Here is a 13,421-nt window from a genome sequence, read left to right as displayed (position 1 = left end):
ATAGCGAGCCTGGGCGTGAACATAGTATATCGTAACTCGGCTAATGCACATTACTAAGCACCGAAACATGTGGTCCGTTCTCCTCGCACCGGCGAAATTCCCGGACTACATTCTTTTCTTCTCCAAATGTCTTTAAAATTTGGAGTTATACTGTTTTATTATATAACCTTCTCTAAAGTGCTCCTAATCTTAAAAAGACTTTGATAGTCGTGATGAAACAGGGGGAAACAGCCGAAGTAGTAATCGGCAATATAATTGAAACGATCGATAGTATAACTAACTATAGTCCTTTCTTTATTACTAAGTGGTCTTCTTAAAGAGAAATAGTTAAAGAAATTGGCATGTTAATAATAACTTCGTAGACTTGGCAAGAAAATTTTTATAATTCCAAAACTACATATTCGTCTCGTGACAGGGTGCGTCTCGGGACGCAGGGACAGACGTTATGTCAGTGTGGTCTATGCCGCCTAGGTTTTCAAGAATCAAAATTACCAGCGCTACAGCATGGGATTCGATTCTCGCGTTCATGGATCCGCTTAAGCCCATTGTCTTCGATACTCTACCACATACTTTAGGCTTGTATCGTCGCTAATGACAATATCAATACCGTCTGCTTGAAATGGCAACTTTCCCAGACATTGGGTGATTTATATGTATATGTTAAGATGGATGGGTCTCAAGTTAGGTCGTAAAATTGAGACTAAATAGGGGGTCTAATTCACACTATGTTAGTCTAAATTCCTGATCGATCAATCCTTGATCACTCTTTCTAGCTATTTTAGGGCTTCATTTTCCTCAGCAAAAGTTAATTAATTTCACTAATTTAGGAAATGCGGTGCCGAGTCAAGTTGAGTCATGAAGTTGAAGGTGTTAAACTAATCAGTTGCAACGAAGAAAACGAGTGGCGGTGGGCATATATAGGATATCCAAGTTCACAGACTAAAGAAAAGTATTGAGAAGAATAGAAATAACGGGATCCAGGTACCGCTCAACTTAAACCCCTAACAACTAGAGATTAATCCTAGATTAGATAAAGCTAGGAATAATAGGTAAAGCCAGGTAGTAACAGCCCTAGTAGTCTATAGGTGCACATCGATAATCGTGCCCATGAACATGGTAATAGCATCGCGGTGCCTTGTGGGGCATCATCGGGCCAATGGGTGGGTTGTCCGCTTCTATATTTTCTAGGATCCGGCCTTCAAGAGCAAGCCAGATATATTTAAGATCCTCCGGTAAAGAATCTGTGAACATATCTCGCTCCGTCCTTATGTAAATATAATATCGCAGGTAATCCTGTAACAAACGATAGAATAGTGTTTCAACAGCAACAGATCCTTGCGAGAGGATGATATCCTTTATTTCGATATGCTGCAGCTCCGGCTCACGGAGAATGTTCGCAGGCGGTGGACGTAGTGCGGCCCTTGCCGCGTCTGCTATTTGATCCATAAAGCATTGTGCCTTGAGCCAACCCCCCAACGAGTATGCGGCTGCGGCGACACGCAGATCTGGTCGGATCGGTTCATCGTGCGGCGCGTGTAAGGGCAATACCACGCCGCCCACGCGGTACTTATCCCCATAAATCCAATCTGAAAATACTCCAAACACTTCCGGTTCCACGTCTGCCATGGTTATGACGGCAGGCTGGCCCTGTGCAAATATCTCAAGTTTATTCGTCCTCAAATCTTCAAACCAAACACTCTCATTACACAAGAGGTTTAGGTGCATTGAGAGGCGTACCCCTGCCTGCCCTAATTCAATGACTACTATCTTATCCCCTTGTTGGAATGGGTATAAGTAAGCGGGAGGCGGTCCGGCCGGAACAATGCATGGCATCTCCATTATGGGCTTATTGCTTACCCATGTATTACCACGTAAATGCAATAAAAGGGTCTGCCTAAGATAGATCGTGTGCTTGTCTCTATAGTAAAAGTGTGTGGGATCGACTTTGAGCTTGTCAAGTGGAACCAGGCCGCTTAGCTTTAGGTTTTATAGAAAACTTTGAACATTGCACAAGACCTAGTAAGAAGGAAGATAGCTGTGGTTAGAATGACTAATCTGATCTAGGAATGCTACTAACCTATAGTTCGATCTTCTTGAAAGCTACGTTAAACAAGGGATAAGGATGAACAAAGCCGCATTGAGGTTTGTTGCTAGGTTGTTCTATATTACAATTATAACCTTTATTAAAGCAGAAAGCTATACGAAGAAGGGGAATGGCCTCTGTTAAGAAAACAACCTTCCTACCTTCTGTACCTTTTACTTCCCTCTTTAGTTGTAGTTTAGTCAATACCTATTGAGGTGACACAGCGAAGCAGAACGTGAAATGGATGGCGGGCCTTGGAATATCCCTGTACATATAGGGCCTGACTGTAATGTGGTGATGAGTATTATCTAGTGGACTAAAAAAGAATTCAGTAAGACTGCAGTAATTGTAAGGTTTGGTTATAAAAGTGTTAAGGTCGTTGAATAACCCGCGGGAAATTGGATGATATCTCTTTCAAGGGTTTGTAGACATAAACGCCCGTAGCTCAATAGTTTTGATGTAAACTATGTGTTCTAATTTGAAGAATGATAAATATAACATATAAGAGTATATTCTCAAACGACATATTAAAAAAAATCAATTTCTTAGTGATAAAGAGTAATAAATGAGTGTGTTGTACAGCCGAAACAATAAGAATCGAGGGTATTAAAAGTGCCAATACCACCAACTTAGAGAAACCAATACGGTACTTAAAGAGTGCATTGCTATTAGGGGTTAATTATAACCCTTATGCACCTTCCACTCGAAGGCAAGTAAACCGTGGTCGGGTTACACTTAAGCCAGACTCCAGGGGTGCAGGTGGTATGGCCGGAATTTTGAGAGAGGGAAATTGAAACGAGTACTTAGAATACTCTACGGAGGCAACAGTTCGAATCTCTTAGGTGTCGATATTCTTTTGTTTGGTTTTTTCGCGGTTATTTTGCGATATTTTTGTAGTAGTTCGCGGTGGGGTCACACAGCCGAAGAACCACGAGCTCGACTCGTACTTAGCAGCGCATCTCGCCTTGGAGTTAGACTTTTGAACAGCACGGGCAGAGATCCCGAAGCAAGTTGTTATTGTTCTTCGATTTGAGCAGAGCCGTCTGTAGGGTTCTCTGGAATTTGATATTTATATTTGCGAATATGGCACCTGTTACCCATAATAATACTTAATAAGGCCGTGACACTAACGAACGAAGCTTGGAATGAGTACGAACGCCATCTACAAATGAAGACAGTAGATATATTTACAGGAGACGATCCAGATAGACTTTAACAGGTGTATAATAAATTCATGGCTGGAGACAAGTAATTCGACGTTGGAATCTCGAAATGAACAATGTCAATTTCCGTCTTTAGCCTTAAGCCCATCCCCTGCCACCAGAGCTGTACCGACACCGTCATCTGGAAAGATCACCAACCAAAGAGTACTTGCCCCGAACTCCAGCGCACTGCCCGTAAAAGTCTCCAATTCAGTGATATACTCCTTCAATGCAGAAATCTGCCCGGCCGCACTGCGGTCCTCAGAGGCGAGCGCAAGAGCCTGCAGTCTCGTCACTGGCAAGCCAGCAATGGTCGCCAGCTCCGCTGTATCTACCAGCTGTGCTCGAAGCCCCCTCTGCCTCAACCACTTCACGTTTGCCGCCGCAGCATAAGCCGCAGCTCTCGCCCTAGGTGTCTGTGGCTTCTGTGACATAGCGCCGACGGTCGCGCCAGGTAAGCTCACCAGAGCGCCGACGGCCCTCATTGCAGTTCCGATAGGCAAGCTGATAGAGCCGCTGACGGCGCCCATGGCTGCGCCGACGTAGTCACCGCTCTTTGCAGAATTGCGGATGTTGTTCCCTACTGACTTTGCGGCCTTTGTGGTGTCTTGACCGAAGCGTTTTGGCACATCACCCACCTTGCGCCCTATATCGGCGGTGTGAGCCAGCGCTTGATCGGACACTTTGGCGGCTAAGAATGCCGACATAGTGGTGAGAAAAGCCCGCCAGGACTCAGGTGTAATGCCATATTGTAGAAGTAGGCGTGTATAGGCATCTAAGAAAGGGGCGGATTTGTGAGGGGTGATTTGGGGAATCGCGATGGGGCGCTGGAGTCTGGTCGGTGTTGACGCCGATGCAAATGAGGATGCTGAAGCAACACCTGGAGATGGCCCGTCAGAGGGAAAGTTCAAGGGCGACTCTGCCGTCGGTCCTTGTGATGGCATGGCTGAATATGCAGGGAGGGCATCGTCGTCGTCGTCACCGGCACCCCTTTGCTGAGCTTCCAGGGCAGCACTTCTTGCTTCTTCTTTTTTCGACACTTTTTCCGACATTGTCACGACTTTCAATAGTGATTACTGTATCAGCGTAGGAAGATTTGTTAAAAGGTAATGATATCCCCGCGCTGAAAACCTGAGCTTGCTAGTGAGGTACGTAGTACGTAGGTACTGAGGCTGAGCGAAGGTAGCTTGGTCGGGCACGCATCCTGGTTGGGAACTTGGCTTGGGAGGTGTCGACATTCCGGTGTTGAATATTATCTACGCAAGCGGAAGGTCTACAAAGAGTTCTAGTTAAAAGGGGCCAAAATAGGTAGGACTTGCTAGAGACAAGACGAGCAAAGTATAACCGCGCCTTACGAGCCCGAAAACAAACCCCTTTATGAGATGAATCTATGGATGAAGTCGGGAAATTGATCGAGGTACTTCTTATCTCTAAATGCATGATTCGCCAAGGCTAAGGGCTCAAGGCTCCAGACGCGAGACTTCCCGCTTCCTAGTCTAACGCAACGTCTCTCGCTGTACGGAATATACCAAAACAAAGCATACTATCGGTTCCTGTGCTATCTTCAAGGTAGACTTCCTAATATAATCAAGCAATGGCGTTTTAAACACCTCCCAGTACTTACACTAGATATGCAGTTGCAAAGAGGCAAGTGACGAGGTCGATGTGAAGGTTAAACCGTTCTACAACACTTTTCTCTCAGTATTTTCGTTACTGACCCTACTCAACCCCGATGGTGTTCACGACTTTTTACCCTCCTATTCGCCTTCCTTAGTGGGGCACTATGTCCTCTTCCCAGCCGTTCGCGCCCTCGTCGCAGTTCTCCAGCGAGTCCCGCAGCACGACGTCGCGGTTTACGTATAAACAACTCGCGCAGCTTGCCGCGTCTTCTACAGCATCCCCTCTCCGAGTGATTGCACATGTAGATCTGGATGCATTCTATGCCCAGTGTGAGATGGTGCGGATGGGCGTAGCAGAAGACCAACCTTTGGCTGTCCAGCAATGGTAGTAGACCTTTCCCACCAAGAGTTGTGGATTTGGAGCTGAAGGAACCGCACAGGACGGACCTGATCGCGGTCAATTATCCAGCGCGGGATTTTGGCATCAGCCGAATGGTAACCGCCACTGAAGCAAAGAAGCTCTGCCCGAATTTGATATGCCAGCACGTCGCAACCTGGAAGGAAGGAGAAGAGAAATGGGCTTACCATGATGATGCACCCAAGAATATCGCCACCCAAAAAGCCGCCCTCGACCCATATCGCCTCGAATCTCGGAGGATTTTAGCATGTATAAAGGAGACTCTACCAGCAAATTTGCAGAAAATTGAGAAAGCTGGAATGGATGAGGTCTTCTTGGATCTATCCGCCCATGTGCACTCTATCATGCTAGAGCGTTATCCTGAGTTGGCCGGGCCGGTGCCGCACAATGATCCCCATGAACAATTGCCACGGCCTCCTACGACGGCCTTGGATTGGCAAGCTGATGCTCTCATTGATCTAGATATTGACGAGACTGAGGATGATAATCCCGACTGGGACGACGTGGCCATACTGATTGGCTCCGAGATTGTCCGGATGGTTCGCGCCGCAGTCCGCGAGAAGCTCAAATACACATGCTCTGGGGGGATTGCGCAGAATAAGATGATAGCCAAGCTCGGATCTGCACACAAGAAGCCAAACCAGCAAACCGTCGTTAGAAATCGAGCTGTACAGCAGTTTCTATCAGATTTTAAGTTTACCAAAATCCGTGGGTTGGGAGGCAAGCTTGGGGAGCAGATTGCAGCTGCATTCGGCATCGCGACCATCGAGGAACTGCTACTTGTTCCGATAGAACAACTTCAGCAAAAGCTTGGGGATGATAGCGGTACGTGGGTGTACCAGATCATACGCGGCAATGATTCGAGCGAAGTGAACTCTCGCACTCAAATCAAGTCTATGCTGTCTGCAAAGTCCTTTCGTCCTAGTATCAATACGGCGGAACAGGCAACACGATGGCTCCGTATTTTCGTTTCGGACATCTACGCTCGATTGGTTGAGGAAGGGGTCTTAGAGAACAAAAGACGACCAAAAACGATGAATCTACACTACCGCCAAGGGGGCCAGACGAGGTCCCGGCAAGGACCCATTCCGCAAGGACGGAGACTGGATGAAGCAGGGCTCTTCGCCCTTTCCAAGACCCTCCTGGATCAGATTATTCTAGAGGGTCAAGTGTGGCCATGTGCACATCTAAGCTTGTATGTTGGAGGATTTGAAGATGGAATCGTTGGAAATATGAGCATCGGATCATTCTTGGTTAAGGGGGAAGAAGCCAAAACACTGGCCATGAATCCCCGAGAATCAGGCTCGTCCGAGACCCGTCAGGAGAGACCTGGGAAGCGAAGACGCAATGGGTCGACCACAGGCATTGGGAGATTCTTTAAGACGAATAGCATCGATCACCATCAAGATGAGCCCAATGCTCAATACTTATCCGGCATGGACACCACTCCGGCTAAACTTGGGACAGATTCTTCTGAAGTCGCCGCAATAGGGTCGAAGTTGTCTCACGAGAGCGAAGGAAGCGAAACTCCTAAGCAGGCAACCATATCGGGTCACATATTGGGCCTCCAACAGCAGCCCATCACGGATTATGTGTGTGTTCGCTGCAATATACCATTGGAATCGGCGATTGCTTTGCAAAGCCACCAAGACTGGCATTTTGCGAAAGATCTTGAAGATGAGGATCGAGTGCGAACAGTCACCAGACCTAATGCCACCACTCACGGCAAGAAACCCACAGGAGCCTCAAGCACGAAGAAAAATGGACGGAGTAACAAGCCGGAGAAAGGCCAAAGCAAACTTACGTTTGGATGATTCGCTTTAAGGTTAGAAACGACGATGGATAGGTTGAGTATTCCCGCTCACAAGATTGGGCTGTCCCTCAATATCAATTCCGACAGCCTCACCGATATTATTTATTCCCCGAGCCTCCTATAAGGAGGTGCCACACGATTGCTTAAACTCATATCCCACGGGATCTTCCGGGGGACGGTTCCGGATCGTCGGGTAAGAGAAGTTGCAGCGATTGAGCGGCGCAAGTTCAGGGTTCGGTGAGGTCCCAAATGGCGGAGCCCTGTCAAACCTTGTTCTTTAGGGACGACTACAGAGCCGGCAAACTTAGCACGTTATATCTTACAGGTGTTGGGCAAAGATTGGTGATTCTGATAACGACCTTCACCTGAATGGGGCTAGGGCCCAAGAGCCATTGCATCTGCACGTCATGGGTTCTTACATTTACATACGGAGCAAGAGATGCTGCAGCTGTGCGAAGTATGCGTTCTCGATGATATGTTGAGCTCAAGTAGTATCCCCTCGCTTGAGGCGGGGCAGGTCGAGAACCGGACCTTTCTAGGGAGCTCGCCTCCGAACAACGTAGTCATTCGCAAAAGGATATGCCCCGTCTATCCTCTGCGAACTGTTCAACGTTCGTTCTATTACTAAATGAATGTTTGTCGTCACTATAGAAAAAAAAGAATACTCCGAGCTCTGCAGCCATATGCCCAAGCCACAGCCGCACCAGTGGTCGTCGGAGGAGGGCGGGAACTGGAATTTTCAAGGCTCCCACGAGTGCAAAGAAAATACTGTGGATGACGCAGGGGAGGTAATCTGGTGGATTACTGCATTGGCTGCAAAAGCCCATGATCATCCAACGAATGAGACCCGGGGTAATACAAGCGGTGGTCGTAGGCAGGGTTAGGCATGATTAGGCCGATATGTTCTTAGGTGTCGATGCCCAACCCAAGACCCGCCACAGATACCACCTGCGACCATTGCGATCGCTCGCTGGCTGCTTTGAGCGTGCGCTTTATTAGTCTCCGCCTGGTCAGAACGTACGATGGGTGACAGATGGGCACGAACTTCGACGCAAGGCAGGAAATCCTGTACTGTCATGCCATGCCCAAGGATCCATCAGCAAATGCAAATGCAAGGCGATCTCCATTTGACCACTTGACATTGAGTGGCCTCCGGCGATGTCGCTTCACCACCTCTTGCGTATCTAGGTACATATACTGTGTTCCTCTGACAGGCTACCACTCTCGACAGCTTCTGACATCTGTGCAATAATGGACGCTCGAGCTCCCAACGATCCACCAATTCCGAACGTCGATCACCACAGTGGCGAGTAACAGGGCGAAATCTATCGGTTGGGAGTCGAAGCCTCGAGGGAAATCCTGAACATCGAGCCATTGAACTGTAGATCGCATGGCCACTCAGTCGCACTTGATGCCCCATCTCGATCCCAATGCCTTGCCCTCCGTATAGCCTCACGGCACTGCGTACCTATCATGATAAGCGTCGAATAAATAACCGTAATGAATAAAACACGCTGAAACGCGCCGCTGACATTGGATGGGATGATTGGAATACAGGTATACAAGTTGCAGATATATATAATATATAGTATATACAATATATACAACAATTGGCATCACGAAGAGAACCCCGAACTGGCCAAATCCGCCCCCGCGCGCCTAAAAGCAGCGTCGGCGGCGACCGAACTGCGACCACGCCCCAAGCGGCCTAGCGTCGGCTGCCTCGACAAGCGCCGCCCGTCGCCTCGTCGTCCTCGTCGCAACTCTCACCTGTCACATTTCTCCCCGTTCCCTTCATCCTCACAGCTCTCGCCCCCGATACAACCAGACAATCACCGTCCGCCAGCTCACAGCTCGCCCTGCACCCCCCAGCACCGCCCCCAGCTGAACAGTGCCAGTGCCAGACTGCCAGGCGCGCCCTTGGTTTCCCAGTGGACTCACCGTGGCCGGGTAATCTCGACAGGACCAGACTCCAGCCGTAGGGCAGCAACCCAGCCAGAGGATACGGAGGACGCAGACTCTCAGAGGCCCTCAGCGTGACCCAGCGCCTGCAACAGGACCTCGAGCGCGAAGTATTTGTTCTCCAGCCTTCCCCCCTCCCCCCGCGCCGCACCGGCCGCCACCTTGGATCTTCTCAGCCAGGATTTTGCTCCCTTTTGCTGCTGCCTCTCGCCGATCTCGTCCTACCACATCGGCTCTTCTTGTCCTCCCCTCCTGACTCCTGAGGCTGACGTGGTGTGCGTGACTCGCACTCTTAATCTTCATCCTCACTGCAGTTGCTGGACTTTCTTTCCTTCTTCACACGTTTTCCCTCGATTTTTCAGCCATGTCTAGAGATCCAAGACGCGCCGCGCGCGACCCCGCCCCTCCCCGTACGAACGAGTATTTTGTTCCCAGAGATGGTATTGATCGAGAGGTCATTACCGCCGACATCTGTCGCTATCTGGGCAACGATGCTCTCGTACGGCCGGGCAACTACGAGGTATGCTGCGCAGTGTGCACACGGTGCACCTCAACGGGATGAAAAAGCAGAGCGCTGATAGCTTCGCAGAACCCCCAAACCGGACAGATCCAATCTGGCTACTTCATCACAGCGTACCGAAACCTTACGACCGTAATACCGCTCCCTACCCTCGCGCAACGGCGAGATCGTTTTACTGATTTTGCGTGCGTTAGGCAATGATCGCGGATCTCAAGGCAGATTCCGACCGGTGGGAGAACGAGCGTCGAGCATCCTCGTCAAGAGGACAACCATCAAATGGTATACCTGAGCGTGACTCGAACGGAATGGTTCGAAAATCTAACACACCTATAGTGGAGTACAGAACTTCCACAACACATCAATCTCGACAGTACTATGGACCAACAGAGGCCGCCCCAACTGCTCCTGGACCCGCTTATGGATCAGCTACCACTGGAGGCGGAGCCCAGCAGGACTACACCCAAAATTACCCTTCAGGCTACCCCCAGCAGAGCTCATCCCAATATGGCCAGCCCGCCGGATACCCCCCACAGGATGGTAACTACGCCTATGTTTCTGGAGGCAACTTAGAAAATGAGCAAGCCAGCCGTGCCGGACGGGGTGCACCTTTGCCTCCACAGGGACAGATTCCACGGACAGGATATCCCGCTCAACCCCCAGCATCATATGCAGATACCCGAGGAAACACTGCTTATTATCCCTCCCAAGCACAGCCGGCGCAAGGCTCGTCACAGTATCCTGCTCAACCAGGCGATCCCTACTATGCCCGTGGTGCGTACAATCACTCGCGCTCTTTTCTACCCCTCGCCGTTGTGAATGAGAAGTGTCTAACTGTTTAGCTGCCCCCGTAGCAGGATATACCGATGCCCAGGAAGGTGATTATAGAAATTATCCAGAAACGTCGCAGTACAGCCAAGCCCAGGTCCCCTCTACCACGGCCACTGCCCATCCAGCCCCCAGGAGAGAGGACCGTAACAGAGATTCAGACCGTGATAGGCGTCATCGAAGCCATCGTTAGGACTCCAAGTCCAACAAAATGGACATACCTGCATGTTGCGAATTTATCCAATCAGGATTGCATTTCTCTGGCGTTTTTCATTTTCTTCATCTCTGGATCCCGTGGACTTTTCTGGACTATTTGCCTGGAGTTCCTGCCCAATTGTGGTGCCATATCATTCCCATGTGGAATTCTACAGTCTGAAAGACACTATTGAGTTGCTTATATTGCACTCGAGCCGGATTTCAAGTCCCAGAACGGGCTCCATACCAGTTGGATCCTTTATCTCATCCTCGCGCTAGAAGCATATTTTAAGACCGGACCGATGACCGGATTCCTAATCGTGGATTCCATGAGAAATGACCTTGTACATCCGCAGTTTGCCTGATATTAATGCCTTTACGAGCCCGGATCAAGGAGGAAAGCTGGACATATTTGTTGTTTGTGGATGCTCTTGCTGTTTAGTGTATCAGTTATTGCATACCATACAGGTCGTTGCGGCGCTCCGGTCTTCTATGTTCTTGCTAGTATTATGGACCTCACCCTCAGACCTGCTGCCTGGATTCGCTGCTGCGTTGGGTTTGTGCCACATGAGTTCACACTTTCTTCCCCTTTCTCAGTGGTGGGTATTCTGGATTTCGCGAGAGAACTCGGCTTGGGTTCGGTCCAGGCAGCATGGCTGAGGAGTTTTGTATATATTCCCGCAGCCATTGGCGCTTTGCAACGGAACATTTCCACCCTCTACATTTACCCTTGATTTCCCAATGGCCGGTCGATGAGATACCCGTGGAGCCATTCTATTAATTTATAGTATCGGCTGCTGGCTCATAATAGGTTCCACTGGACATCCCATGGCAATAGGTAAATACCTGGAGTGAATTTTCCTGTTGGGCAACCTGACTAAGCCCACTCGGATTTCATTTATTGGCCTTCAGAAGTTACGCATCAAAGGTAGTTACTGCCTACGTCGAGTGCCCCAGATCTCCAATACCATCCTCAGTCTGAATGTCCTACGCCAGCATAAAGGCCAACAGAAATTCCAATTAATACACTGATCTATGCCATTGCTCATTCCATGGATATCAATCCGAACTGGCTCCCAGAACTTTGGGCCATGTGGGACCTGCAGGGCACATACTTGCAAGGCCTTTCCAATTCAGAAGACCCATCAAACAAATATCATGCGAATCGAAATAGCTAACTACCTGTTCAAGCACCCAAAGCAACAAGAGGAAATTTCCCCCTTTACCACGGCATTTCTCCCCCGCTCTCCTAAAACATGTCTTTTTTGACGCCGACAGACTTGCTCCGACGGTCCTTTCCCTGCCCTGATGGTCGTCCTATTATTAAACAGTTTCTCCCTTATGGATTACCCGGTGAACCCCGCCACGGCCTCTCTGGAGAAATTTAGCCATGTGCGCACGTACGGGAATGCATTCGGTTTTTTTTTACTTGCGCGAGGAGAAGGTTGGGGGCGGCGGGCTAAAACACGAGTTGTCCTATTTATATAGGATTGGCCGAGGTTGGAGGGAGGACTGGTTGAACTAGGATTATTTGGATTCACGAAGGGGGTTTGTGGATTCTTAGGGTGGGCTTGGGGAAGGACATGTGTGACTTGGTACTATGGAGGGTTTTCGTGTGACAGTGAGATGGAGCTGCACTTTTCAGATAATTGAGATTTAAGCCCGGAGGGAGATGGATGGGCTACAGACAAGAGACTATCCGTTGGTACTTGAATAGATTGATTACCTACTTACCTATGTATGTACTTTATTTTGGCGCGCGCTGAAGGGGATGGTGGATGGGTTATGACCGGCTGGCCTTGACCATGGTGGGAATTGCCCTATGGCTTGGTTACCTTGTTTCTAAAATGCTACTGATTCTCGTTTACGTACCTGGGTACCTAGGTACCTAGGTACATGATCAAGGTCGTAGAAACGGCCACGAAGAATATATTACCTATATCTCACACTCTCTCGCGCCCATTCCATCGACTAAGCGAGGAACCGGTACAGAAATAAATTCGCATGCGCTCCTATAATAAGCACACGCACATGTGCAGTACGCAGAAAGGGGGCAGTGCAATAATAACGGCGGTTCGGGTTGCGGACTGGGCTTGAGGAGTATGTTGGACGTTGGATGTTGGTATTTTACCGCTGGATGATGATCCTCTGTGCAGATCAGATGCTGGGTGCGTAGACGGTTGCCCCGTCCGAGTCCACGTTCCAACACGGTTGCGTTTGCGATGGGGGCGAACGCGTCACGGATCGTTTGGCCTAGTGTTGCAGTTGGAGTTGCAGTTGCAGTTGCGGTTGCAGAACCTCGAAGGGCTGCGCAGTCTCAGATAGATTGGGGACCTTGAAACCCTGGATCGTTGTACTACATACCTTACTTCGTACTGTACCTACGGTAGGTACCTGTTCAACATTTGGCGATAAGGGAGGGCACTACGTAGAATGTCTTAGATTTCAGCTTCCGCATATCTACTGGAATTGTTAGCGGGTGCTTGAGATATGCTGAGGGCTTGGCTGCGATACATATGCAATTTATGTGCGTACTCAATGATGTAATAATAGGGGTTTCTTAGCATCTAGTGCCCACCTCGTGCCTGGTGCAGGGATGATGCTCGAGGGTTTGGGTGATCATTACTTGGAGATGGCGCTGAGAACATCTTGTAGTCGTGGACTAGCCTCGTACAGGTAACAGCCACCGCTGTATTATGGAGTCTAGTTTGTATTGTCTCCTCTGTCGTTCGTCCAACTTGGGGCCGATTGCGTCAGCCAATTATAAGTATAATAAAGCGATTC

The 13,421-nt window shown here is 49.2% G+C and overlaps 4 protein-coding genes across 4 annotated transcripts; 2 read left to right on the top strand and 2 right to left on the bottom strand.

Annotated features, from left to right (window-relative positions):
- Nucleotides 1-1,071: 1,071 nt before the first annotated feature.
- Nucleotides 1,072-1,839, bottom strand: BP5553_01523 (uncharacterized protein; the record flags this gene model as incomplete). The annotated part of the gene is made up of 1 exon (XM_032010146.1): nucleotides 1,072-1,839. The coding sequence occupies one exon, from the start codon at nucleotides 1,837-1,839 to the stop codon at nucleotides 1,072-1,074; it is 768 nt and encodes a 255-aa protein (XP_031874200.1).
- A 1,526-nt stretch (nucleotides 1,840-3,365) lies between these two features.
- Nucleotides 3,366-4,337, bottom strand: BP5553_01522 (uncharacterized protein; the record flags this gene model as incomplete). Its single annotated transcript, XM_032010145.1, has 1 exon — nucleotides 3,366-4,337. One exon carries the CDS (start codon nucleotides 4,335-4,337, stop codon nucleotides 3,366-3,368), a length of 972 nt encoding a protein of 323 aa, XP_031874199.1.
- A 731-nt stretch (nucleotides 4,338-5,068) lies between these two features.
- BP5553_01521 (putative DNA polymerase kappa) lies at nucleotides 5,069-7,136 on the top strand (the record flags this gene model as incomplete). Its single annotated transcript, XM_032010144.1, has 2 exons — nucleotides 5,069-5,289; nucleotides 5,345-7,136. The coding sequence occupies 2 exons, from the start codon at nucleotides 5,069-5,071 to the stop codon at nucleotides 7,134-7,136; spliced, it is 2,013 nt and encodes a 670-aa protein (XP_031874198.1).
- A 2,325-nt stretch (nucleotides 7,137-9,461) lies between these two features.
- Nucleotides 9,462-10,635, top strand: BP5553_01520 (uncharacterized protein; the record flags this gene model as incomplete). Its single annotated transcript, XM_032010143.1, has 4 exons — nucleotides 9,462-9,617; nucleotides 9,687-9,749; nucleotides 9,812-10,388; nucleotides 10,457-10,635. The coding sequence occupies 4 exons, from the start codon at nucleotides 9,462-9,464 to the stop codon at nucleotides 10,633-10,635; spliced, it is 975 nt and encodes a 324-aa protein (XP_031874197.1).
- Between the last annotated feature and the right edge of the window lie 2,786 nt (nucleotides 10,636-13,421).

Source organism: Venustampulla echinocandica (assembly GCF_003357145.1).
Source record: "Venustampulla echinocandica strain BP 5553 chromosome Unknown scaffold_0, whole genome shotgun sequence".
Taxonomy (NCBI): domain Eukaryota; kingdom Fungi; phylum Ascomycota; class Leotiomycetes; order Helotiales; family Pleuroascaceae; genus Venustampulla; species Venustampulla echinocandica.
Note: the sequence above shows the minus strand (reverse complement) of the source record. Positions and strands in the feature narration are given on the sequence as shown.